The 27,004-nt window shown below is 41.7% G+C and overlaps 1 protein-coding gene across 1 annotated transcript; it reads right to left on the reverse strand.

The window, feature by feature from the left end:
* Positions 1 to 27,004, reverse strand: marco (macrophage receptor with collagenous structure). The gene is made up of 16 exons (XM_065293155.2): positions 26,847 to 27,004; positions 26,657 to 26,758; positions 24,736 to 24,833; positions 24,122 to 24,209; positions 23,621 to 23,674; positions 8,300 to 8,344; positions 7,825 to 7,923; positions 7,686 to 7,730; positions 7,499 to 7,570; positions 6,692 to 6,754; positions 6,296 to 6,382; positions 6,176 to 6,220; positions 1,731 to 1,757; positions 1,584 to 1,637; positions 848 to 1,012; positions 1 to 741 (listed from the first exon to the last, which is right to left on the reverse strand). The coding sequence occupies exons 1-16, from the start codon at positions 26,953 to 26,955 to the stop codon at positions 611 to 613; spliced, it is 1,284 nt and encodes a 427-aa protein (XP_065149227.1). The 5' UTR covers positions 26,956 to 27,004; the 3' UTR covers positions 1 to 610.

Consider the following 27,004-nt stretch of genomic DNA (forward strand, 5'->3'; position numbering starts at 1 on the left):
TTTCTGGAACCTTGCTGCATGGGGCTTTATTGGGAGTATGGGGGCTGACGTACAGGCCAAACCCAGTTGACATCATTCACCCGACACTATTTAAAGAAAAACTGAATCTCAGTTGGGTCAGTCACATTGCTTCGGGTGTGTGTGTGTGTGTTCACGACTTGCAGTGCATGTTTTTATTATTCTTAAATGCAGTGGTCCCATTTTGACCATGGGTTACCATACTTGACAAACATCTCACACACTTTCACACATATTTTCATCAATTTAATCATCACTACAATATGCCAACTTGTGTAAGTACAGGTCTAAACTAAACAAAAAGACAGAAGGAATCCATTCAGTTGCATACGTTGTTAGGATTCCCACATTGTTTTATCATGTAGGCAGAATGATGGGGAGACCCTACCACAATTTCTAAATGTGACTTTTTAGGAAGGTTTAAGGTTTAAAGTGATACACACTCAGAGATCCCACAAATCCTACTGTACCGTTACACAACTTTCAGTTTTAATGTGTTTATGTAAGCTTATTTTAAATGCTTTAAACTCAAGTGGCTACATACAGATACAACGGCTATAAAATGTATATAATGGCAACATTATTTGTTTACTTAAGCGCAGCTAATTCCTACATCCTCGCTGTGGTTACAGTTATGGTTTCCAAATCCTCCGTTTGGACAGTCAAAGATGCTGAGCTCTTGTCCGGTACATTTCAGTTCATCCAGCCAAATGCGTCCGGTTCCTGGAGCAGACACAGCAATTCAAGGTATTGAAAACTAGAATCTAAATGCCCTCAAACCATTCAGAGAAACCCCAGACACGGTATAAGCCATAGAAAGATATATCACCTCCACTGGCAGGGAACACATCGATGTTCCTCTGGAAACCCAGCATCTTGCATGCCACCAATGCATCAAAGCTGTCAAAGCTATCATCACACACTGTTCCCCAGACACTCTGATGAAGCACCTCCAGTCTTCCACGGTTGGATGCTCCCACTAAACGGATAATGGCTATGTAGAAATACAAAGACGTGACAGACGCTATTAATGCACCTCGCTAAAAAAGGAACACTGTTCACTGTTGATGCTTACTGTTGATGCAAATCACATTTGGCATAAATGTGCTCTGCCAAAACATTAAAGCCTGAAATTAAAAGGGAATATTCTAATTCTAACAAATTCTGATATAAAATTTTGTTAAAACCAGATTTAATCATGTCCACATCAATACTGTAATCAATATTCTGTACCCTATATCATCATCTATTTTTTACATTAACAGCATTCTATTTGTGTATATTATATTTTTATGAAATTTGGAGTAGTAAAAGTCAATAGTTTGCTTTCATAAGCCACGAAAGAGCAAGTTGTGAGCAATTAAGAAATTCACAATGGTTTTACTTATTATCAAACTTAACTTAAACATGAACTAAACTGACATATGATTGGCTGAAGTAACTAAAACAAATACTATTTTTTTGTGCTCACAATACATGTTTTTCTACCAAGAAACATTCCGTTACACAAACAATACAACATGTGCAGAGGTACACAAAGCTGAATCAGTTATTATGGAAACTACCTGGTTTTGGGGTTTCACCTGGTATTCCTATATTGCCCTTCTCGCCCTTAGGACCTGTTTAAAACGCAAAATCAATTTAGTTACAAAACGACAAAATAAAAAAACTTTCAAAATGTTTAGAAGATGTGCCCATATGTGCAAAAATACCTGGCTCTCCTTTTTGCCCTTTCAACCCTACAGGAAAGGAAATAAAAAATTGAAGAAATACAAATAGATTTTCTTCCCTCAGCTCCTCTATAGCTCAGTGGTAGAGCATTGTGTTAGCAGCAAAAAAGGTAATGGGTTTAAACCCAGGGAACATACCTACTGATAAAAATGTAAACATTGTAAAGTCGCTTTGGATAATTGTTAAGGTAATATGCTTAATAGCTAAAATTAAAAAGTGACATGTGAGAACAAGTGGGCTCCAAAATCATTCCAACACTTAAGCTACAGTATATAAGCCACATGCTATTCCTGTAGCTCAAATGGTAGAGCATTATGCCAGCAATGCTGCATCATGAAATGGCACTTTGGGGAAAGCTTGTGTAGCTGAATAACTTTGTGAAACTAGTCCATTTTATAGGCAATGGGAGATGACTTTACGAGTGTGACAGATACCAGATGGCATAAAAGGGAAGCGCAGACAGAGCATTACAGCTTCTGAGCACTCTTTGTGAACTTGTCTGTTAATTTTTTTCTGTCTGTCTGTGTATTAGTCAAAAAGCTAGTTTAAATTAGTTTAAATGGGTAGTGAGCAGTTAATGGGAATTATGCTGGTCTATGCTGGTTTGATGCTGGTTTAGCTGGTGTTCACTAACAAACCAGCACCAAAATACAACATATGCTGGTCTTGCTGGTATGCTGTTTTTTCAGCAGGGAAGTGCTGTGTTGTCCCCTGTCCATGTTTCATTGCAACCGGGAGCCCTAAGCAACACTCCAGCTCTGAGGTTGTAAGTTAACATGAATAGACACAGTCATACACACACAGAAAGAGACATGCACACATGGATATCAGGAATTAATAGAGGTTGTCACCCGGGCAGTAGAGATTAAATATTGAATTCCCAACTAAGAAATTAGAATCTAAATCATCCAGCAAACTAAATGAAAGATTTAAAAAAAGGGTCCAGCCTCAGCATCGGGGGCTTCCCTTTTTCCCTGATCTCCACCATGAAATCCCTAAATATTAAAAAAAGACCATTCTCTGCCCTTATTAACACAAGCTCATCATCTGTTTTCTCTAATATTCAGGGATATAAAGAAAATGAGAATGGGGTGATTCCTCAAGTAAAATACTAGCTACTTATTTGTCTCAAAACCCTGTCCTCTTTCAAACTTCCGACATGCCCCTATCACGTCCACTAGCTTATTTGAAAACACTGTCTGCACTGTCGTAGACAGATTTCAAGAAGCAGATAAACAAACAGCAGCTTAAATTTTTTTCCTGCGGCTCTTTCCTTCAGAAGGCTGCGGTGAAAGAGCAGCCTCAGCCTTTGAAATGTTTCTCATGCAGACATAAACATCTTGGTTACGTATGTAACAAGACGTTGTGTCAATGATGTGATACTAGAGGTTCAACATTGGAAGACCAATCACTCTGATACTTTCTGAAAATGGCCAATGAATGATCAATGAACATTGGCAAATGAAATTTGCATACCCTGACTCTGCCCGGGAATCCGGGTATACAGGAGGGCTGGTATGCTCAGGAGTGCTCAGGAGCAGCAACGAATTAGGCCGATTCACGGTCAGTCAGTGACGTACCAGGAGGGACACATTGTCTTGTTCCCTCCCTCAGGGAATCGAGGTAACATACATAACCCAGATGTTTCCCTTCTGTCACTCACTCAGCGTTGTGTTGATGATGTGACACTAGGGGACCGTGTCAGAAACCTTGGCCCAGGCGAAACCCATAAACAGAGTGTACAGGGGAGCCTCCTAAAGTTAATAACCTTTTTAGCACAAAAGAGAAGTTGACCATACCAGAGGGACGAGAAAGGAGATTCCTACTACAGCATAGTAAAAATACTAGGAAAGCATTGGGAAGCCCCTCTAAGAGGTAGACAGAGACCATAACCTACCAGAGAGAGGTATTTGTGAAAAGTCAGAGTATCTGGAGGAAAAATATATATCACAAGAAACGAGGCTTGACTGACCTCAAGTGAAATGGTGAAAGTCCTTCTGGGGAAGACCCAGGGTTTACCTGAGGGAAACCGTAAGAGAATTGAAGGCAGGCTTAGATAAAAGGCTCAAAGCGGGTTATACAAAAAGTAACTAATCAATTAAGATGGGCTTCTCTGCAGAAAAGGAGACAATCCACTAAAAAAAGGGTCCCAGAGAAAAGGAAGGGCACAACCCAGGCCATCAGCCTTCAACCAGGTTGGGTGTCTGGAGCTGACACCAACTGGGATGAGATTGCCTGAAGCCTAAGGTTATAGAACTTTGCAAAAGTATTAGGAGTGGCCTAGCCTGCAGCCTGAGAGATATGCCAGAAAGGTGCCATTAGCCAGCACCCATGAAGTGGCAACACTCTTAGTAGAATAAGCCTGCATCCCCAGAGGACAGGGCAAATTCTGGGACCGGTATGTCAAACAAAAGGCATCAAAGATCCAACAGGTGAGCCTTGCTTGAATAAAGCCTTCCCCTTCTACTGACCTCGAAAGCAAACGAGGAGAGCGTATACTGGACACAATAATGACAAGGCTTGATCACTACCATCAGATAGGGCCTGGAGGTTTACTACCTAGTCTCGAAAGGGAGTGGTAGAAACATTGGGCACATAAACGGGCCGAGGTCTCAGGAAAATGTAAGAGAAGGCCGGACAAAACTTTAGGCATCCACTGACGACAAAGAAAGCTTGCAAAAGGAAGCGCAAACCTCCCTGGTGGTTAATGTATGGTATTGTCATTGTGGTGTCAGAACAAACTAACACATGCTTGTACTGAATCAGAGGACGAAATCTCCTTAGGGCAAGCAAAACTTCCATCAGCTTTAGGCAACTGATATGCCAATGCAGGTGGGGTCCTGTCCAGGAACCCGCAGCCACATGCCCACTGCACACAGTCCTAGGGGCACACCAGCCCACAGGAAATTGAGGTCGACCATGGGCTGAAGAGATGTGACACACAAAGTAGATGAAAATCTGATGCGTGCCACGGCCCAATGCCAAACAGTGACTTGGTCTTGAAGTGCTCGATTGAGAACGCAAAAATCCATGAGAACTGCAGCCGAAGAACTGCAGCCTTCTCCCTACTAATGGAGGAAAAAAGAACTACAGGGACGCTTCTAAGCCCTTGGGGGGTTCCTAACGGTCTGGTGTGACGCTGGCATCCTTGGTTTCGTGAACCTGAAGGATCACCTTGGCATGGAGAGCAAACACAGTCTGTCCAGCAGCAGTTTAGGCTCTTGACACAAAAGTTGAAGAACCCTAACACTAACCCACTAAACCACATCCTACTTGGTAAAATCACGTTCACCTCCCGGGGACACAACACCTTGCAGGCATAAATCCCCTGCAATAGCACAGTCCACTGGGAGACTCTGCTCATATCCCCTGGCTGCACCACCATTAAGGGTAGCGAGGATGTACAAGCTGATAAAAGTTTATTGATCATTCATTGGCCATTTTCAAAAAGTATTATAATGATGGGTCTCCCAAGGTAGAAAACCACTAGTTTTGGGCTTTGGTCATTCTTGGATCTCAGATGTCTCAATTGGTCTCTAGGAGATACAAGTTTTAAATGTTAACTATTCCAGTTATTGTGGCTGGAATCAGTTTAGAGGACATGATTCCACCATGATAGAACTGAGAGATATATACTTTCACATCTACTTCCTTCTACAACATTAGAAGGTTCTGAGGTTTGCTTCAGGGGCAAAGTATACCAATATCGGATGCTTTTGTTTGGTCTTGCTCTTTTCCTCACATGATCACAAAATGCATAGATACAGCCCTTGCTCCACTGAGACTACAGGGGATTCACATACTATATTATACAGATGACTGGTTGGTGTTAGCAGTCTCAAAGTTTGGCAATCCTTTGTCATTGTTGGCCATAAGCAACATCTGGGGTTACTGCTCAATGCCAAAAAGAGCAACTTAACCCTCTGGGGTCTAATGGGTTTATAGAGCCCTGGAGAAGTTTTGACCTGCACTGACATTTGTGCTTTTTCAGTTGCTTAAAAACATAATAATGGAAAAAGTCTCATAACCCCAGAGAGTTAACCACTAAGCAAAGAACAACGTTTCTCTTTGTGAATTGAGATTCATTGACAATGCAGGCACATCTTTCCCCCGCGCACACCAAATCAATTCTGGCAACAATGTCTAGGATCATATTAGGCGGTGTTCTCACTGTGAAGTTTTTCAAAGAGTATTAGGTCTGATGGCGGCAACGTCCAACGGAATTCCTTCTGGGCTGCTGCACATGAGACCTTTTCGGTGGTGGGTCAAAGAGAAATGTGTTGGGAAGCAGTAGTGGAAGGCCATTCAGCCAAAGGTGTGTGGAGAGAGCATCATCTCCACTGGCACATAAACACCCTAGAGATGTTATCTGTGTAACTACCTCAGTTTGTAAAAAATCTGTTTACATTATTATTTGTATATTTACCTGAAAAGCCTCTATCTCCCTTTTGACCGTGTGGTCCTGGGCTTCCTAAAAACAATAAAGTTACAAAAGTTACAAAATGGCATATATCACACTTATTTGCATTTGTCTTAACACTCCCACCTGGTCTGCCATCACCCTGTAGTCCAGTTGAGCCTTTTGGTCCAGGTGGTCCTGGTAGTCCAGTCGGTCCTACTGGACCAGGAGGTCCTAAAAGAACCAACTAAATCATGTCTATGCTAACCAAAACACTCTAAACTATCTACTGAACTTAAAACCAAGATCTCTGGAAAGTTCTTGACAGATTCCACATGCATGCAGAATTTAGATGTTCAAACACACTGGCTGGCTTTACAAAATTCCAGAAGTCAGTTTGCTTAAAAAGAAGTTGTGTTTACATAATGCTGGGCTTAAGTGCTTTTACAAAACAGGTCACTCATTAAAGCTTAGTTAATGAGATTACAGCGTTTATACAGATATTTGTATTTAAACCACACTTCTGTACACATGCATTCTTACCTCCAGGCCCTAGAGGTCCTGGCACTCCACGCTCACCACGGGGCCCGGTGTCTCCTTTAGGCCCTAAGAGAAAGACAGATAAACTGTGTTGAAAATCTACTAAATAATGAAGCAGTGGTTTCCCTTATATTTCACATGGTTTTGTTGTGTTCCACCCATAGAATATGTGATGCAAATTTTGTCAAGAGCAGAGTCTCCTTTTAGACCTGCTCTTAGTATGTGTTAGACAAACTTTGTCTGACTGTGTGTGAGATGTTACGAGGGTTTAACAACTTTTGTAAATTGTAAATGCCAGGAAAATTGGCATAAGTGATCATAACAATAAAATAATTATTTGCATATACAGAGTTGTGGTGTTACAGTTTAAATACAATACAAATAAGATTGACATATAAAGGTGCATGCACACCGCCAGTGACTAGCAATGGCAGAGTGACGCAATCTTGTTCATTTGAATGGACTTCCAGCAGCACGAGTGACAGGAAGTGGGCATGTCAAGCTACGTCAGGAAGTGGGCATATCCAGCTATGCGACAAAGTTGGGAAAAGTTAAACTTTTTGCAAGTAATGAGCGACATTTGAAAGCGACTACCTATAAAACAGTGGAGTTTACATCACTTGTCTTTCATCAGTTCCTGAGAGGACGGTTGCACGTTCATTTATAATTGTTACTAGGACAACCAGAATTACCTCATTGAAAGAGACGAGCCACACACAAAGTAACTGGCAGTGTGCATGCAGCATTAGACACATAAAATTGTTCCACCCTGTGTCATCTAAACTTCAGTTTGACCTAGTCTAAATGTACCTTGACGTCCAGGGGGCCCTGGCATTCCCGGGACACCCGCTGTTCCATTAAATCCTGGAGAACCGTCTAAACCTTTAATGTGCAAAGATTCAACCAGATAAGATTTCATCAGTGCAGAAGTAAGCCAAGTCTTTTACATCTCTCTTATAAAGAATACATATTCTCTGTTGAATTGGGTAAGATTTACCTTGCAATCCTTGCTCCCCCGGATCCCCTTTTAAGCCTGGAATACCTGGAAAGAGAAGGAGACACAAGACAGTAATTAATGTAATGCTGTGGTAGGTTAATCATAAGTTTTGTGATGATAGTTGCAAAAGAGTAATTACCAGGTACACCCATGGTGCCAGGTGGACCCATCAGCCCTGCCGTGCCTTGTTCTCCTCTTTCTCCTTTTTGACCTGATGGTCCAGCTAGACCTACCCCCCCTGAGAGAGAGAGAGATAGAGAGAGAGAGAGAAAGAGAAAGAGAGAGAGAGAGAGAGAGAGAGAGAGAGAGAGAGAGAGAGAGAGAGAGAGAGAGAGAGAGAGAGAGAGAGAGAGAGAGAGAGAGAGAGAGAGAGAGAGAGAGAGAGAGAGAGAGAGAGAGCGATGTCAAAGAGCACTGTACTCAAATGAGTGCTAATGAATACAGATATGCTGTGCTGGTGTTCCGACCAGGCATTTTAACTAATTAAACCAGTTACCCATAAACCATGGTAATAGCATAGTTACATGTCATACACTATTCATGTCCCCGTAAATCACATTTGCAACCCCCCCCCCCCCACACACACACACACACGCACGGACGCATGCACTAACCTGGTGAGCCAGTTTTTCCCTTTTCACCTGGTCGACCTGGAGTACCTGTTAGAGAACAGACAGAGTATTACTACTGACTGTACAAAACAGCCACGCCATAAATATGTTTCTGTCTAGCATTGTGTTAGCTGTGCAATGGTCACTGGGTCCAACCCAGGGAACACACATACTGTAAATGCATAAAATACTTTGTAATGCACTGTAATGCACATTCACGGCTTAACATGTGCAACATTTCCCAGCTCTTATCTTAACCCACATCAGGCAGATGGCAAAGATCAGGATACCAAAACAAAGAAAGAAAACACTGAAAAAGATTAAATGAACATAAATGCTTACCCTGATGTTTATCAACTGAAGTTGTAACACAGTATTTCAAAGTGAGTTTGTTTTCCCATCTAATCTAAGCATTTAAGCTAGAAGCATTGGACTTCAAAAAAGATAGGAAAGCACCAAGCGACAATAACACGAATCATGTGATGTGTATTGAACAGCTTTTCATGAGGAATCCAAAACGTACTTCGTTACAGCAATTCTCTACCAATGAGCTGTGGTCAGTGGCGGATTTAGCAAATTGGGGGCCCAATGCATGTATGGGGCCCCCCTATCTGATCTTTAGAAAAGAACAATTTTTTTTAAATACAGAATGAAGATGGAAATCAGAGAACACACAAAGTGTAGCACATTACAACAGTAAATGAGGGATAACATTTTTTAATCTGATGCTGCACAAAAACTAACATGCATCAAAGCCAATATTGTTACTAATCTTTCACATGTTCAAGACTGTTATAAAAGGTTAAAAAAATCCAGTCCACAATCACTTTTATATTTAAAGTGTGTGGGTCTTCATCCATCTCTGTTCGTGTACTTTCCCAGTCCTCCTGTCACTCTGAGCCCTATTTTAACAATCTGCTAATTTAACAACAGGAAAAATTGTTTATGCGCCAAGTGCATGACCTAAAAGGGTTGTTTCTATTTTCCTAATGAGTAATGGGTGTGTTTTGGGCGTAACGTGCAAAAAACCAAAGAGAATCTCAGTTCTCATCCCTTTAAAAGCAAGTTGCGCCTGGCACCATGCCTAATCGCTATTTAGAAGGCAGAATTTGTAAAATGAAAAAAATAAACGGAGGAAGAAAACCACCAGTTTAAGAATAATGTTAAAAAATTCTGTTGTTTTTATTTGAATTGAAATTATTATTTTTTTATTTAAATTAAAACCTTTAAAAGCCTTTTTCTTTCAGTCATGGAAGTAAAAATAGCATGCTTGTAATAGCTGTAAATGTATGGATATCCTACATTATCATTGTAATCTCATAAAATAATTTGCAAATATGCAAGAAAAGGTTTGTACTCAAAAATACAAAGAAGAGATAAAGAATTTACAAACAGCCGAAGGGTTTCAGCACTCGGACAGTGCCATGGATTTTTTAAAAGCGTTACTTAAAAATGTTTCTCATCTCACCATATCCACAGGTACAAAGTCATCATATTAAATAAATCCGTGGGGAAGCATTTAAAAAACATTTAAAAACAGATGCATTTGTTTAAAGCAAAGCATTTTTTTTACTACCAGGCTACAGGTGAAGCAGCTCTTTACGCCTTCTAACGTCTTATAATCTGTCCTCATTTATGTCCAAGAGACTCAATAATAATCTTTTACAATTTTATCCTTTAATCTTTCATATTCAAAAGCTTTTTTCTGTGGCTGCGCATTCATGTATGTGATAAGCAAACCCTCGTTGTCGTTCCGTTTATAGGCGCATATTTCTAACGCGCTTATTAAATAACAAAAGCACTATTGCGCCAAAGACTTTAGAGACGGTTTTGTTGGTCAATGGCGTAGTCTATTTTAATTGCCTCAAAATAGCAATGCGCCAACAATGCGCCTGAACACACCTCATTTTCAGACCAAGGGCGCAAATGTATTTGCTATTTAAACAACGTGGCGCTAAAGTGAAAATGATAATTGTGCCGGGTTGAAACTAGCAAAAGATCCTTACATTGCGCATTGCGCGTGATGTATGATAGAGCCCGTCTGTGTTTATCTTTTTATGCTGCCCAGCGCGCACCGACTAGTCAATTTCATTGTGAAAGAAGGGGGTGTATGTGTGTAGTAAAAGATAAACATGAACTGGACATTTTAATTACTACTTCAAAGTTTCAACGTATTTCTTAAGACAGTGGTTCTCAACTCCAGTCCTCGGGCCCCCCCTCCCAGAACATTTTAGATGTCTCCATATATAAAACACCTGATTCAGTTCATCAGCTTGTTAGTGTGTTAATTAAGGAAACGTTTCAAACTTTCTTCTGTCTGTTTCTCAATATGCGTTCTTCAGCGATCTTGCGTTCTCGTGTCCTCGCTCTACGTCATCATTAACAGTCGAAGTTCAATTCCAATTCTCAAGAACGCAAGTACAGAGGACGCATGAAAATACCCGGATGTGTTCTTTATATCGAGGATGCTCGAAAATCACTTTACACCCCAAGAAGTCCTTGCGGCAAAACAATGGCGAAGGTCAGGTGACCAACAGGAAAATCGCACACATCTCAATTCTCATAAGTGCGTTCTGTGTTCTTGCGACCTTCTGAGGTACTTCTTTCAAGGTTTCCTGGCAAGTTCGATCTCCACGAGGACGCAAGTCCGTTCTTTGCGTTCTTGGAATTGAGAAACAGCCTCTGGTAGGAGCCTAATGAGTGGATTCAGGTGTTTCATATAAGGAGACATCTGAAAGTTTTCTGGGAGGGGGCCTGAGGACTGAAGTTGAGAACCACTGTCTTAAGAATATTAATACCATTTACAATGCTTTTGAAGTGTTCATGATGATAAGGGTTTTATGTGTTTATTTATTTATTAGGTTGATTGGGGGACCCCCTAATATGACCGCTGGTAGGGGGCCCCAAGCAGCCGTCTACTTTCCTCTATGTTAAGAGACTTCTGTGGTGACAGAAGTCAAATGGAAGCTTTAAAAAACTAGCTTAGTTTGTTGTTTCAATGTACTTAAGTTTTTTGTTATTAAAATGGTGTCAATGTGCAAAAAAAATAGTAAGATGCTAACATAATTAATAAAATACAGTTAATTTAATTTACAGACTGAATTACAGACAGTATATTAAATCTTATTGCGGAACTCCTGGTCTTGTCACACCAACAGAAATCACTATTTAACCTTCATGTTGATAGAAAAGACTAAGAAACAAACAAAGGTTAAAGGATTCAACTTCAGTTAAGTTTTTCTCTTTTTCAACCAGCAGGGAGAGCTGAAAACATACAGACTGTTGAGGACGGATGAGGAGACTTTTACAAGATCTCAATGATTTAGCTGTCATTGACATTACCATTCTTTCATTTGGCAGTAACTGCATTATACAGCCCATTACGTTGTTAATAATACATACAGGCTACCTGTCATATGTCTACCTAGTCAGTCATTTTATTTGCGTTGCCTTCATTTTTATTGTAGTTTTTGAAACTGGGCTGTGTCCAAAATAGCACCATGCACAATTATGTAAAGCACTTTTTGATAGGAGAGTCATTTTATAGTAGTGTCTGAAAAATTGTGGTCATTACCAAGTACACTACTTAAATTCCATGATGCACTGCAATAACAAGTGTATAACCAATGTATAATAATTGGCGAGATGCTATCCATTTACTCCGAGAGTGAAGAAGGCACCCACAGTGCCATCACAACTTTCAGTAGATTATATTAGGGAGCTTCCAGTATGGCAGTTTAGTCAAGTGCTATAATAATTTTTTAGAATTTTCTACAGTATATCTATCTCTTGACCACTATAACGTGTTTCCAATGAACCATTCCAATATTCATAGTGATGCACAACTGCGTTTGTAAAATACTGCACATAATGTCAAAATAGCTGACGTAAAAAATGGCTGACCGAAAACCATTTAGTTTGTTCAACTCAACATGCCTCAATGAATCTAACAAGACTGCTCTCAGGATTTTAATTTGCAGTAATTATAAGCAAAAGTTATATAAACCATTTTTATATCTCAAAACCACTAGGTAACACTGTGAGGAAATGGTGCATGCACCCTCAAATCATGACTGTAATGACATATTCAATTTGTAATGACAGATACGAAGTTACATGTAATTACACAAAAGTTTTATGAAGATACATGAAGATGTCTGCCCAGCGACCACTGACCGCTTCCCGTTTAATCTACTAAATATATATATATTTTTAAATGTTTTTATTCCCATAAAAGGATAAAAAAATAATTTTTCTTCCTGGCCAAGTCAGGGTTTTTTTCCTAGGAATTTTTTCCTACCCCTACACTGTTAGACTTTTTATGGTATATATGCGGTAACTCACTGGCAACAAATAAAATGTATTTCATTTCATAGAGATATTTTATTTTTTCCATTTTATATGCTTCTATAACACTGTTTTATTCAACTGCAGTAGCACTACTGCTGTTGTTTTACAGCAGTCTACCGCAAATTCAAAAAATACATTAAATCAATGTAAATTAAATGTTAATACCACTGATCTATATAAATGACTGGATTGCGCATAGAACGCTTGACGTAACTGCGTGAGGTGAAGCCAGCGCAGAGTTCGAGCCGCCATCTTGGTATACCCAACCGGCAGAGAGCGTCATTGACTTTCATTCAAAATCATGATCAAAATGTACCCCCTTTACAGCATGTCAGTTACACACGGTTAAGTTTTAGGATATGTGTACGTTAATTATTTGTTAATTCTGGTGTTATTTGCAATGTTCATCTTTTAATCGGGCAGGATAATGGATTTATAAAAAAAACGTTAAGGTGAGTGTGTCTGTTGCATTTGTTAATGACACGGGTATAAATAAAGTTTTGTTTGTCATTCAGCTACACTGTGACGGTCAGCGTTATTTCTCTAAATAAGTTTAGGTAACTTGTAAGTTTAGATAACATAATTACAAAACTAGCAAATTATTGCATGCACATACGGTACAAAGCATGATTATTTATTTAGATTTCAGAATGAGCACGTTTATTGTCATTAATACTAAATATGCTGCGGTCTGTCTGCTGATCTGATACTGTTATAGAGATGAATGTATAATAACTGTTTAAAACGCAAAATGTACAACTTTCAGTAAATAACTATTTACATGATTTGGACGTTTGTGTTGTAATAATGTACAGGGTAACTTCACATATAAAAACTAAGACGAGTAAAGTGATGTTTTATCATTAAAATCTGATAACGTCCATTGATTTAATAGAACGTTTGGGTATACCAACATGGCGGCGTGGTGGCTTCACAATTGTGACGTCATGCGCAATCCAGTCATTTATATAGATCAGTGGTTAATACCCATAATGCAATGCATATTACAGTAATGAACTGGAAAAGAAAATGATGGTATTTTACTGGACATTTTGTGGTAAGTAACTGTAGAAATTACAGTTTAGTCTAACAATGTAGGCCTAGGGAGTCAGCTGACATTGGCTTAACTTAGAGCTCTCTTCTATATATTACACCATGCTCGCTAGTATGGTTAAATCTTAGCCGCTGTACTCTACTTTTCTGTGTTGTCTCCTGCTTTTTTAATGTAAAGCTGCTTTGAAACAATTTAACAATTGTGAAAAGCGCTATATAAATAGAATTTAATTGAATACAGCCTCATATCCATTTTGGCAAATTCATTGTCGTGGTAGGCTATATGAAAATGGAATGGCCTGTAAAAAGCTTTTGATAACTTTTTATCTGGAGTGTCTTCAGGTATTTCAGAAAATTCAAGAGCTCCACACTTGCGGCGACCCGAGTTCGATTCCCGGCTCTAATGAGTTTGTCATGAGACTATTTTGTTGGGTTTTTCATTAAAAACAATAATGAACAAATTTCCACCACTTCTTAGTGATTGGATTGCATGAAGTTAGTGGGCATGGCGGAGACTCCACAGGAGAAGGTAAAAATGTACAGTTTCCATCCAGATTGAGAGGTGGAATTCCTCTTAACCTTGATGAAAGACAACTGTACTACATGTGTTGTGCCACCAAACACAAGCACTATCTAAAAGGGCCAATCTGGATTTTTACCACAATACAGTACAGCAGAAATGTAAAGACACCTACCCACCAAAAAGTGCAATCCATGCTTAGAAAGTAAAAGAGCTAAAACTGGAATGAATGTCCAGCAATCAATTTTTATGAAATCTGCTACTCAAAATAAGGCTGCTGCTACTGAAACATCATTTTGGCAGTCATGTTTCAGTTAAAAACAAAAAACATTTACAGATGGAGAATTATTAAAGGAAGCAATGTTTGTCCTGCAACATGTTAATGACACTGGTGGTGAAACTGATAAACTCAATTTGAGAAAAAGCACTTCAACCTCACCGCCAACACCAGGAGGCTAAGGGGCTGTCCACACGGAGACTCGTATCACTGTATACGTATAAATTTTTTATCGTATTGGCGTTTCGTCCACACGGATCCGGCGTTTTGGGAGACTGAAACTGCTATTTTTTTGAAACCGGGTCCTAATGTGAATAAATCTGAAATCGACACTCTTGCGGTTTGGTGTGTACAGCCAATCCATATATTTTGTGAAGCGAAAACGTCATCACATCACGTGTCAGAAGCCTCACATGTAACAGCAACAACAATAATGGCGGACTACATGATTGTGTTCGTGCTACAGAAGCTACTAAGCCTACTAGCTTTATTACAGCAAAATCTATTGCTTCTATGCAATCGTGGTGAGCAACAAGCGATAATGGACAACACCATACGCCACATGCTCTTAGATCCACCACGGAAGACAACCAGGAGAAAGACTTCGCTCTAGCTCTTGAAGTTGTTGCATTCGCCATCACTTCTTCTTCTCTTGGTTCGTATACAGCGCGCAAGGTTATGCGCATGCTCAAAGTCTTCTTCTCCGTGTATAGTGTATATATATGGCAGAATTACAGCGCCCCATACTGATCTGGCATATATACTACACCGCTTTCAGTCGGTTTCAGTGGTTTCGTGTGTGCGCAGATATTTCTTGAGACGACGCCGTGTTTACGGATTTTTTTTTAGAACGAGGAAAAAAAATGATCGTATAGGGAATGCACCGGCTTCGTGTGGACAAAGCTTAAGACACTTTCCCAACCTGGAGAAAATGTCGCAGGCAATTAAAGAAAAGGAGAAGTACTGTGCTCACCTGGACAGAGTGGCAACAGAGTTAAATCAGCGTTTTGGTGAGTTAGACATCATGGAGAAAATCGCTGCATTTGATATTGAAAAAGGTAAAAAGTATTTGCTTTGCCAAGTGGAACTGACATGGAGATGGTTGATATGCAAAATGACATTGAGCTTTACGCCAGATCAAGGGTACATTGGCTTTTGGGTACTTGTTTTGCAGAGAAAAGTTTACTCTCCTAACTGCATGTGGACAACAAGTTGAGCGTCTTCTTTGGATCCACTTACCTCTGGCATTTTCACAAATAAAAACAATCAAAGTGATGGAGAGGACAGTCACCATGCAGACTGCCTCAGACTGTCTGTCTCAATATTCAGTAACAGACAGCACAACAGCAGTTTTGACTTCTTGCATTGCAGAATGTGATTTCATAAAGAGGGAACTAGAACTGCACATAAATTGAGAATGTTGTTAGCAATAATTTATAACTGCGTTTTGTACAGTAGGTTGCATTAATGCATGATGTCAAGGCCTCAAGTTAAAGGTACAGTGTGGGCTGTTTTTGCCCAACTAGGGTTTATCTTAAGAGATAGAGATAAATCTTGCCTTGTACCAATGTCAGGGACAGAGATGTTGGGCTTAAAACCAGTCTTTTATTAAGGGTAGAACATTCTTTGTTCATTTAAACAATGTTTATAGGTTGGCTATCCAATAATTTCCTCCAGCTCAATGGCAAAAAATCTTATTACTGAGAGATCTTATTACTCTGTCCTTCTAAGACCAAAGAGAAGATGTACAACATTCTGGCTTCTTTAAATATGACAGTGAAATACAGTGTGAAAAATCTAGGTGTCATATTAGAATCATCTCTCAGTTTTGATAAACAGATAAATTCCATGGTAAAAAGCAGTTTTTATCAGCTTTAAATTATCTATAAACTTAAACCTTTTTTGAGTTTTAGAAATTTGGAGATTCTTATATTTCCTCGCGACTGGACTATTGTAACTCATGGGATTTCTTAACAGCAACTCCCTAGAATGCAGCTCGTGCAAAATGCCGCAGCTAGGCTTCTGACGAGCACAAAGAAGAGGGAATGCATTACCCCGGTATTATCTTCTCTACATTGGCTTCCAGTCAAGTATAAGATTGATATTAAGATTTTGCTTTGGTTTTTTAAAGCATTTCACAACTTATTTCCAAACTACATTAGGTCTATTAAGAAATCAGTCATTGCAGGCTCCGTTGGTAGAGGTCTTTAAAGGCCCACCGCAGAACTTTTTAGCCACTAGGGGGCGCTAGACATGTATTTTTCACGCCTAGCGCCCCTAGAGGCCACAAGCGCCGCAGCACTGTCGCAAAGGAAAAGAACTGGCCAACCTTGAAACTTAAAACTAAACTAAACCTTTAAAACGCTAAACGATCAACATTTTGAGGCATCAGGGGGAAACGCAGTCATGTTGCAACTTTCTGATGAGAAACTCGTGGCAGAAGCCATTTTTCAATCTGAAGGTTGCAGCCTCCGGATGTCGTATTTCTAAGCTGCATTTCAGAATATTAACAATTATAAAGTTGACTATTATACCTAGTTAATCGTAAATTGTTGCAGTATGCATATGATTTGCGAATGTAATGCTCATTTTACCTTAATAAACCAGGCTTGATGACGTATGCAGCCTGCATATTTGACCTCCGGAGGCTGCAGCCTTCCAATTGAGAAACGACCAGAAGTATTTCCTTTTTGAAATAAATATTGTTGCATCGTCCCTCTCTCCCTCGCCACCAGGATTTTACGCAATGGTGCTCGTTTTTCCTCTCTTTTGTGTGAAAATTGTCACTCCAAATCCAAGTAAACAGATGTGTTTAGGTCTGCCGCTTTGTAATACGTCACGCGAGTGACAGCGGAACGCAGCAAATGAGGAAGAGAGAAACGCTCGGATCTGATTGGTGAATGAATATGGTTTCGTTTTACACTATGTGAGTTTGAGCAAGTTTGACTGCTATAGCATCCTGGATTGTAATGTAAATACCATAGACAGTAAAAGAAAGGTAAATACGTGAACACGTGAATGCAGCATCTGAATACAGGGAACTATATGCAAGATAATTGCTGTCATTTATAAAGAAGATCGCATTAATGTATGAATCAAGATCGTGAGTTTATATAAAAAATTGCCTTAAAGAAGAATCAAACCCAGGTCGCCCGTGTCATATGTCCGTGACATTAACACGGTGCCACAGAGTCACATAATAGAAATTGCTCTCTCATTCCTTAAATAGCCTCTAGCAAAATGCATGTAAAAAAAATTTGTGTCGAGGAATTGGAGCAAGTGACGTATGCCGTAAAGCAGTTGAATTTTGTGCTCTGGTTACTACCCGAAACCCTAAGTTTTAAAGTACGAGTAAAATAAATACAGACCCCGTCAGGCTATGGTAGACATGTCGTTCAACCTATTTAAAGTCGATGTACTATCACAAGGGTCTTGAAAATTTATTATGAAGGTTGAAAAACTACATGGTGTCGCTTTAAGTCCCAGCTGAAGACATATTTCTTCCAACTGTCCTTCGAATTAAGGAAAGTTTGATGTGGGATTTTTTTATTATGTGGTCTTTTGTGTATGCTTGTTATTTGTATATGTTTATGGTAGGTTTTAAGTGCATCTTATTTGTGTACCTATATGGGTTCCCTTTCGAGGAACTCGAGCTGCGTCGCCATAGCAACGCTTTGGGGAACGCCTCGGCGTGACTAATCTGAAGCACGTGTAAAACATAATCAATAATTTGATGATTGGATACTGACCGTGATGCCGTGCGGACCAGGGGTATAAGGAGGCATCTCACACAAACACACTCGCTTTTAGTGCCTCAGCAAGTGACTACGTGTATGTATTTAACACACTCTGAAGTATGTCTAAGAAATTTAAGTTGTGTGTACCTCCCTGTCGGCGTTACATCACGGACACGGACACACACAACCTCTGTGTAAAATGCCTTGGAGCGCAGCATGCACAGTTTGGTCTTGAGGGATCTGACTGTGTGCATTGTGAACGGCTTCCCATGCACGTGCTGCGTTCTCGCCTCGCACTCTTCGAGGAGGGTGCTCAGGCTCGCGCCCCTCACGGCTCTGGTCCCGCTTCTGCTGAGGCAGAACGGCGACTGCACTCGTGAGGGTCGCAAATGGATCTCACCGAGGAGATGGAGTCGGTTTCTCTCCCCTCCTCGGTGGTGTCACTCCCTCCCTCTGGTGCGCCAGGAGCTGTTCCTCCTGCCCCCGAAGGTAGTCCAACGCTCTCTCTGTCTTCTGAGGATGTGGACGTCTTGAGTGTTGATGCAGGAGATATCGGAGTCTTTGACGACGCACCTACGGTCTCCCCCGCGTACGATGAGCTGGTGGAGGCGGTTACTCTTGCTGTGGCTCAGCTCGGCTTGGACTGGCCGGCTGAGCAGGAGTGCGCTCGCCCTCAGAGCCGTCTGGATGAGCGGTATCTGAAGCAACCGGCACAGCCTATTAAGCGGCGCCTCCCCTTCTTCTCCGATCTCCACGGTGAGCTGTCTAGGTCTTGGAGTCATCCCTATTCAGCCCGTACATTTACCCCTCAGTCCAACATTTATTCTAACATCTCGGGGGCAAAGGATCACGGGTATGGATCGCTACCCCAAGTGGAAACGACTCTGGCGAGTTACCTGTCTCCTCCCTCGGCTGCCTCTCTGAAGGCACCCTCGCTGCCAAATAAACCATCCCGCATCACGTCCGTGCTTGTTGGTAAAGCCTTTACATCGGCAAGCCAGGCGGGCGCCTGTCTGCACACCATCGGGCTGTTACAGGCGTCCCAGGCTGAGTCATTACAAAAGCTGGCTAAGGATAAGGAAACGAACCCAGACGTGGTCAGTTCGCTGCGTCTGGCGACAGATGTCTCCCTCCGGGCAACTCGCGAGGCGGCAAAGTCGGTCGGTTGAGAGGCATCTTTGGCTGAATTTGTCCAACATTAAATCAGCTGATAAGGTGTTTCTCATGGACGCCCCGATCGCTCCCTCGGGTCTCTTTGGCAACGCTGTTAATTCCGTGGTCGAGAGATTCCAGGAAACGCAGAGACAGGCGGCGGCTTTCAGAAGATATCTTCCTCGTCGAGATCGCTACGAGCCTGTTGGGCGTGCGCTGCCCCAACCATCTTGTAGTTACTCTCACAGAGATCGTCAGAGACAGAGTGTGGCGTCCCGTGCTCCCCCTCAGAGCTCACGGGGGACCGTACATCGCGCTCAATCACGGAAATCCGAACCGAGGTCGGATCTGAGACACGTCATCCAAGCGAGGAAGGCTTCGGCGAAGAAGAGATCCTAGTATCAGGCGTAGCGGGGGCTCCCCCTGCCGGGGCGGAGTGGTATGCACCTCAGTTTATGGTGCCCGCTGTGCCTCGGTGCCCCCTGCGCATCATGACGCCAGCTCTGCCGCACGTAGCGCGGCAGGGCAGAGCAGTCTTTATCTCACAAAGTTCACAAAGCACACAAAGCACACCAGAGGCCAGTCTCGAGCGATTGGTTCCCTTGGTAAATTACATTGCGGCGTGGGAAAAGCTGCCCAATGTATCAAAATGGGTAATACGCACAATCGAGCACAGGTATGCCATTCAGTTTCAATGTCACCCACCTCGGTTTTCCGGCGTTCTGCCCACAGCGGTGCGACCCGAGCAGGCTCTAATTCTAGAACAGGAAGTAAACTCACTCTTGTGCAAGGGGGCTGTAGAGATTATTCCTCCACACGAGAGAGACACAGGGTTCTACAGCAACTATTTTATTGTCCCAAAGAAGGACGGCGGATTACGTCCCATTCTGGATCTCAGAGAATTAAACCGCTCAGTTATGCGGTTAAAATTCAAAATGTTGACACTAAAGCACATTGTCACACAAATAAGGTCGGGCGACTGGTTTGTCACCATAGACCTCAAGGATGCGTATTTCCACATTTCCATCCTTCCCCAACACAGGAAATTCCTGAGGTTTGCGTATCAGGGCACAGCATACCAATATCGGGTTCTTCCTTTCGGACTGGCATTATCACCTCGCACATTCACGAAATGTGTGGATGCAGCGTTAACCCCTCTGCGCATGAAAGGCATTCGCATATTGAATTATATAGACGATTGGCTCGTTCTGGCGGAGTCAGAACAGATGGCGGTTCAGCATAGAGATGTTGTTCTTGCACATATGAGAGATCTGGGGTTGCGGCTGAATACCAAAAAGAGTGTGCTTTCTCCTGTCCAGAGAACCACTTATTTGGGTGTGATTTGGGATGCCACGGCCTGCACGTATCGATGCCATCATGACAGCCGCGAGAGCGTTGAAGCTGGGCCAGCTACGCACGGTGAAGCAGTTTCAGAGACTGCTAGGTCTTATGGCAGCCGCGTCCAGCGTTATTCCCGCGGGTCTGCTGCACATGAGACCTCTACAGTGGTGGCTAAAGACCAAGGGCTTTTCCCCGAAGAGGAACCCCTTTCATATGATCAAAGTCACGCACCGTTGTCTGTGTGCTCTGGTGATGTGGACAAAGCCAGTGTTTTTGTCCCAAGGTCCTGTGCTGGGAGCGCGTTGTCGGCGTGTGACGCTGACGACAGACGCGTCTCTCACAGGTTGGGGTGCGATTATGGAGGGCCGTCAGGGTCAAAATCGCTGGAAACCGCATCATCGTCTATGGCACATAAATTGCCTGGAAATGATGGCGGTATGGTTTGGACTCAGGCATTTCCTTTCAGACCTGAGGGGCCATCATGTTCTTGTCCGGATGGACAACACATCTGTGGTCTCTTACATAAATCACCAAGGAGGTCTACGGTCGCGGAAACTTTACAAGCTGGTGCGACAAATTCTGGTGAACCACATCTGGACTGTATTTGGACGCGCAGACGTAGATCTGTTTGCATCCCAGGACACCACACATTGCCCCCTGTGGTTCTCCCTGAGGCATCCGGCTCCACTGGGTTTGGATGCCATGGTGCAGACGTGGCCGAGGCTGCGTCTGTATGCCTTCCCCCCGGTCACGTTGATCCCAGGAGTTCTGGAGAGAGTTCGCCAGGACAGGGTTCGGCTCTTGTTAGTAGCCCCCTTCTGGCCAGCCCGAGTATGGTTTTCGGACCTCATGTCCCTTCTGGAAAGCCCCCCGTGGGAGATCCCTATCAGGAGGGACCTTCTGTCTCAGGTAGGGGGTGCAGTCTTCCACCCCCGCCCAGAGATGTGGAAACTGTGGGTCTGGCCACTGAGGGGGCCAGGCTCATAGACTCAGGTCTCCCAACTGAGGTTGTGGAGACCATTCTTAACTCCAGAGCCCCCTCCACAAGGAAACTTTATTCCCTTAAGTGGAAAGCTTTCACCTCTTGGTGCTCGGCTCGTCTGACAGACCCAGTCAACTGCCCCGTCGACGTGGTGCTGAGGTTTCTGCAGGAGCGTTTCTCTGATGGATTAACTCCTTCCACCCTTAAGGTTTATGTGGCAGCAGTTTCTGCCTACCATACTCCTGTGGAAGGCTCGTCAGTGGGTAGACACCCATTGGTGGCTCGCTTTCTTCGTGGGACTCGTAGATTGCGACCTGTTAGTCGCTCTAGGGTGCCCACCTGGGACCTAGCGGTCGTGCTGGAAGGGCTCTCGTTGGCTCCGTTCGAGCCACTTGAGACTTCGCCAGATAGGTTTCTGGCCTTTAAGACTGTGTTCCTTCTGGCTATAACTTCTTTAAAGCGAGTGGGGGACCTTCAGGCCCTGTCGGTATCCCCGACATGTCTTGAGTTTGCACCTGGGATGGCTAAGGCTTTTCTACACCCAAGGCCAGGTTATGTTCCTAAGGTGCTGAACAATGTGCCGAGGCCCATTGTTCTGCAGGCCCTTTGTCCTCCCCCATTCAGGAGTGCGGACCAGGAAAAGCTGAATTTGGTGTGTCCTGTGCGAGCACTGGATACATATGTTCACAGGACTGCTCAGTGGAGGAAGTCCGAGCAGCTATTTGTGTGCTTTGGTTCACCTAGAAAAGGTTTACCGGTGACCAAGCAGACTTTGAGCAGGTGGATAGTGGACGCTATCTCACTGGCTTATGAACATCAGGGTATACGCTCACCCGTCGCTGTGAGGGCCCACTCTACCCGGGGTATGGCTGCCTCTAAGGCCTTAGGGTCAGGCGCCTCACTCCAGGACGTATGTGATGCGGCCGGTTGGTCTTCGCCGCTCACCTTCGTCAGATTTTATAATTTAGACCTGGACCCCTCCTTGGGGTCTCAGGTTCTTTTGCCTTGACTGTGTTCAGTTATACACGCTACAGGCATTTGGTAGTATGGAAGCGTGGGCATCTCGTTCCCCAAAGCGTTGCTATGGCGACGCAGCTCGAGTTCCTCGAAAGGGAACGTCTCAGGTTACGTATGTAACCCTGGTTCCCTGAGAAGGGAACGAGACGCTGCGTCTCCATGCCATACTCCCTGCATCCCTACAGGCACTTGCTTCGGCACTTGGAAGCGAGTGTGTTTGTGTGGGATGCCTCCTTATACCCCTGGTCCGCACGGCATCACGGTCAGTATCCAATCATCAAATTATTGATTATGTTTTACACGTGCTTCAGATTAGTCACGCCGAGGCGTTCCCCAAAGCGTTGCTATGGCGACGCAGCGTCTCGTTCCCTTCTCAGGGAACCAGGGTTACATACGTAACCTGAGACGATTTTAATTTGTGATGCACTTTGGGCAAAATTGTTGCACTTAAATGTGATATATAAATAAATTAATTTGAAGTTAAAATGGTTAATGACCACTGCGCTAGAGGATTAACTTTAGGGACTACAATTATGATATAGTAACTTTTGAGACTGTCCTTTATCTGTGTGCCAAATGATATATGTACGTACAGTATGATTCTATGGGATGCTATAGATGTCCATGGCAGAAGAAGAAGAATATAACACTAACAGATACCATAGAAAACGAATAAAATTTTTCATATTTTACAGACTTTGGAGGATTTTTGTGTTGTGTGAGAGATCAAAGTAATTAAACCAGTGGTCATGAAAATGTTGTTCTTTTGGCACAGTTAGCAGTAAATAAATTAAAGAAACAAGAATGAAATACAGTAGAAGTTGAGTAAGAGTAAGAGATGCTTCCAATTACTGCACCTTTAAATGTGTTCATGTAAAAATATATGGAAACTCACCAGTAGGTCCAGGTGGACCAGGTATTCCAGGTGGACCAGGCGGACAAACCATGGCTATGAAATACAAAGGAATATACAGGACACACATGAGTCTACAGTGCATATGTATGCAACTTCTAACCAATCTTTTAAACCATATCATTTAAGTCAACGTAACTTAGGGTGGGTTGCACCAACAAGGATTAGGAAACAGACACCGTGAGCATGGTGGCGGGATTTAAAGATGCGTTTTTTATAATGCTTCAACAGAGTGAGTTTGGCGGCTGAGTAGCATTGTCGGCTATGAAGCATGAAGTCTTGGATAACCTCCTTATACATTACAGTAGATTTGTTTATCAGTGTTAAAATGTAAGTGGTGCAACACGACTCAAATAAAAAATTAATTGGGATCAACAAACCTACATTTCTCTAAACTCTGCTTAATATAATCCTTGTTGGTGCAACCCACCCAATGTTTTGTCCTACCAGATTGTTTTAAATGTGTGTGTGTGTTGTGTTTACCTGTTTTTGCAGTGACATTGAACTCATGTAGTTGAGTCATTATTTTATTTAAAGTCCCGTTATCTTGACACAGATTAGACAGACACTCCTATCAAACACACACAGAATAAATTATATTATTATTTCCATACTTAACTCAATCCCTGTCCCTTTAACATTCAGTTGTCATTAAAACATGATATAGTATTTCTTAGACCTCTTGAATTAAGGAACAATATTCACAATGGCAACTTTTTCTACAATGTGAAGCCATTTTCTATACATTGTGTGTGTGTGTGTGTGTGTGTGTGTGTGTGTACCTGGTAATTATCACGTTGTGGGGACCAATTGTCCCCACAAATATAGGAATACCAGTGTTTTTGTGACCTTGTGGGGACATTTTGATGTCCCCATGAGGAAACAAGCTTATAAATCAAACAAGATGATGTTTATTGAAAATCTAAGGTACAAGAAAGTTTTTTTTGATGGTTGGGGTTAGGGAATGGGGCAGGTAAGGGGAATAGAATATACAGTTTGTACAGTATAAAATGCATTACGTCTATGGAATGTCCCCAAAAAACATGGAAACCAGAGTGTGTGTGTGTGTGTGTGTGTGTGTCTGTGTGTGTGTGTACCTCATCTGAGTTCAAACTGCCCAGCTTGACTTGTTTCTCTATCTTGACATCATCAGCTGGTGTACAGTGAGTGTGAACCCAAGACTCCAGAGTAAAAACTACATACAAAACATGCACACAAATCATTGAATAATAAATACCAAGGTGATAAAGAAGCAAAACTTCAGAGTTTGCACATTTAAGAACTTCTGTAATAAACACATGAAAATCTCAGATGCAAAACCCTCTAAGTGCCAGTGGCAGCTCGTTACTGCTCTTCCGAGGGGTGCAAATTCAAAAGATGTGTTCGGATTGTCATGTGTGTTGCTCGTGTTTTGTCAAAATAAGTGCCTGCTGCACACTCGTGAAAACTGTTTAAAAAGACGCTCACGTACACAAAATACACTCAAGACACTCCCTTAACAGTAAACTCTGATTACGCATGAGATTAATGCGAGTATCTGGCAAATGCGAGCGTCTTTTTTTTTAAACCCTAGATGCATCTGCAGCAGGCACTTATTTTGACAAGACACGTGTTGCACATAGGTTCCACGAGTTGCACATAGGTTCACTCGACGCGCCGAACACATATTTTGAAATTACGAACCACACACATGACAGACTACATACATGTTGTGACGAACTTCGCATCGAGCGCCTTCGAAAAAAGAATTCTTTTATAAACATAATTTTAAAAGTATTTCAAAATATACAAAAAATAGCCAAAAAATATATGAACTAAAATTTATTTTGCAATATGTTTACAAAAATGTATTTTCACCAATATATTTTTGGCCTTTTTTGCATATTTTGAAATATATTAAAAAAATACTAGTGCTGGGCAAAGATTTTTGGGTATAAATAAATACACGTACATGCATGTATTTATTTAAGAAATATTTACATGTGTTTATATATTTTATTTTAAATATTATTTATATATTCTATATTCTATATGATTTAAAAAATATATATATAAATAATAAAATAAAAAATGAATATATGTGTCTGTGGTTAAATATACATAATAATTACACACAATACACACACATCTTATGCAAAAAATCACTTTTATTTTGTATGAGATTAATTGCGATTAATCTTTGCCCAGCACTAAAAAATATAACAGTGGGAAAGTGGAAAATGTGGGAAAGTGGAAAATGAACAATCTTGAAAGGCCCTGTTGCATTGCCTTGAAAAGAGTAATTTTTGCTTTCCAAAAATGTTCTACAGCTCATTGGAAAACAACAACATGATCTCACGGCAAGTCGTGCTATAGTCACAAAATTTTTATCAATTTATTGTTGTGTCCATGGCACAAAATTCAGCACAAATGTCTTTTTCGTGTAACTCAGCACGAATTTATATAAATTGTTTTTTCGGTCCGTTGCACGATTTTCTTTTCGTGTCATTTTATTTATTGTTTTGTCATTTTTTTCTATTTTTAAATCATTGTCGCTTGGGGTCAAATTTTAAAGGTTGGGTTAGGATGTACTTTTATGTATTGGTTTCTACATGTTTTTCTTCCGCTTTTAAAACTATTCTCGTCTGGAGTTGGGGTTTGGGTTAGGATGTCTAAAAATGTAAGAGAGAGTGACACCAAGTGACAATGGTAAGAAAATAGGAAAACACAATGAGAAAATAATAAATAAAATGAAACGAAAAGGTCGTGCCATGGATACGAAAAACTATTTATAGAAATAGACATTTGTGCTCAAGGCACGGAAAAAGCTGAATTTCATGCCATGGACACAAATAAAAGAATCCATTTGTTTTGCTGTATGGTGCATTCAAAGAAATACAGTTATAGACTAGACACAATTGTGTAGTACATTTGCACTTTCTTCAAAATTACTGGGTTTGTTTACCAGATAAACAAAAAAAGAACACAAATGCATCTACAGTTTCTGTAGCCAATGTATGTATTTTTATTCTATCTCACCTTTATAGACCAGCAGAGAGTTCAGTGCTATCAGCAGCAGTAAGATGACTATTACTACAGGAACACATCGTTGTTTTCCTGCTGGTTTATCAGACCTCACCTCTGCAACACACACACACACACAGGCGTTAAACTGCTGTCAGCTTTCACTTATTTCAATGCAGATATGTGCAGAACTGTGAAACCTCACCACCGTGCTGGAAGTCATAGCGGTCAGCGTCTAAAAGCTTCATCGAGTTGTCATAGAGAGGGTTGTACACTGTGGTCTGTCCTTGAACTTTATCCACTTCTGTCTCCATCTGCCTCCAGCAGCAAACACTGATCAATACATGGCCAACACAACAGCTA

This window comes from Paramisgurnus dabryanus, chromosome 15 (genome assembly GCF_030506205.2).
Source record: "Paramisgurnus dabryanus chromosome 15, PD_genome_1.1, whole genome shotgun sequence".
Classification (NCBI taxonomy): domain Eukaryota; kingdom Metazoa; phylum Chordata; class Actinopteri; order Cypriniformes; family Cobitidae; genus Paramisgurnus; species Paramisgurnus dabryanus.

What these genes read in the sequence shown, in the direction of transcription:
- marco (XM_065293155.2), bottom strand. Translation starts at nt 26,955, where the DNA reads ATGGAGACAGAAGTGGATAAAGTTCAAGGACAGACCACAGTGTACAAC. An exon ending in GGGGGAGCAAGGATTGCAAG is followed by an intron (nt 7,571 to 7,685) that starts GTAAATCTTACC and finishes TGCACATTAAAG; the next exon opens with GTTTAGACGGTTCTCCAGGA. An exon ending in GGGAGATAGAGGCTTTTCAG is followed by an intron (nt 1,758 to 6,175) that starts GTAAATATACAA and finishes CCTTTCCTGTAG; the next exon opens with GGTTGAAAGGGCAAAAAGGA.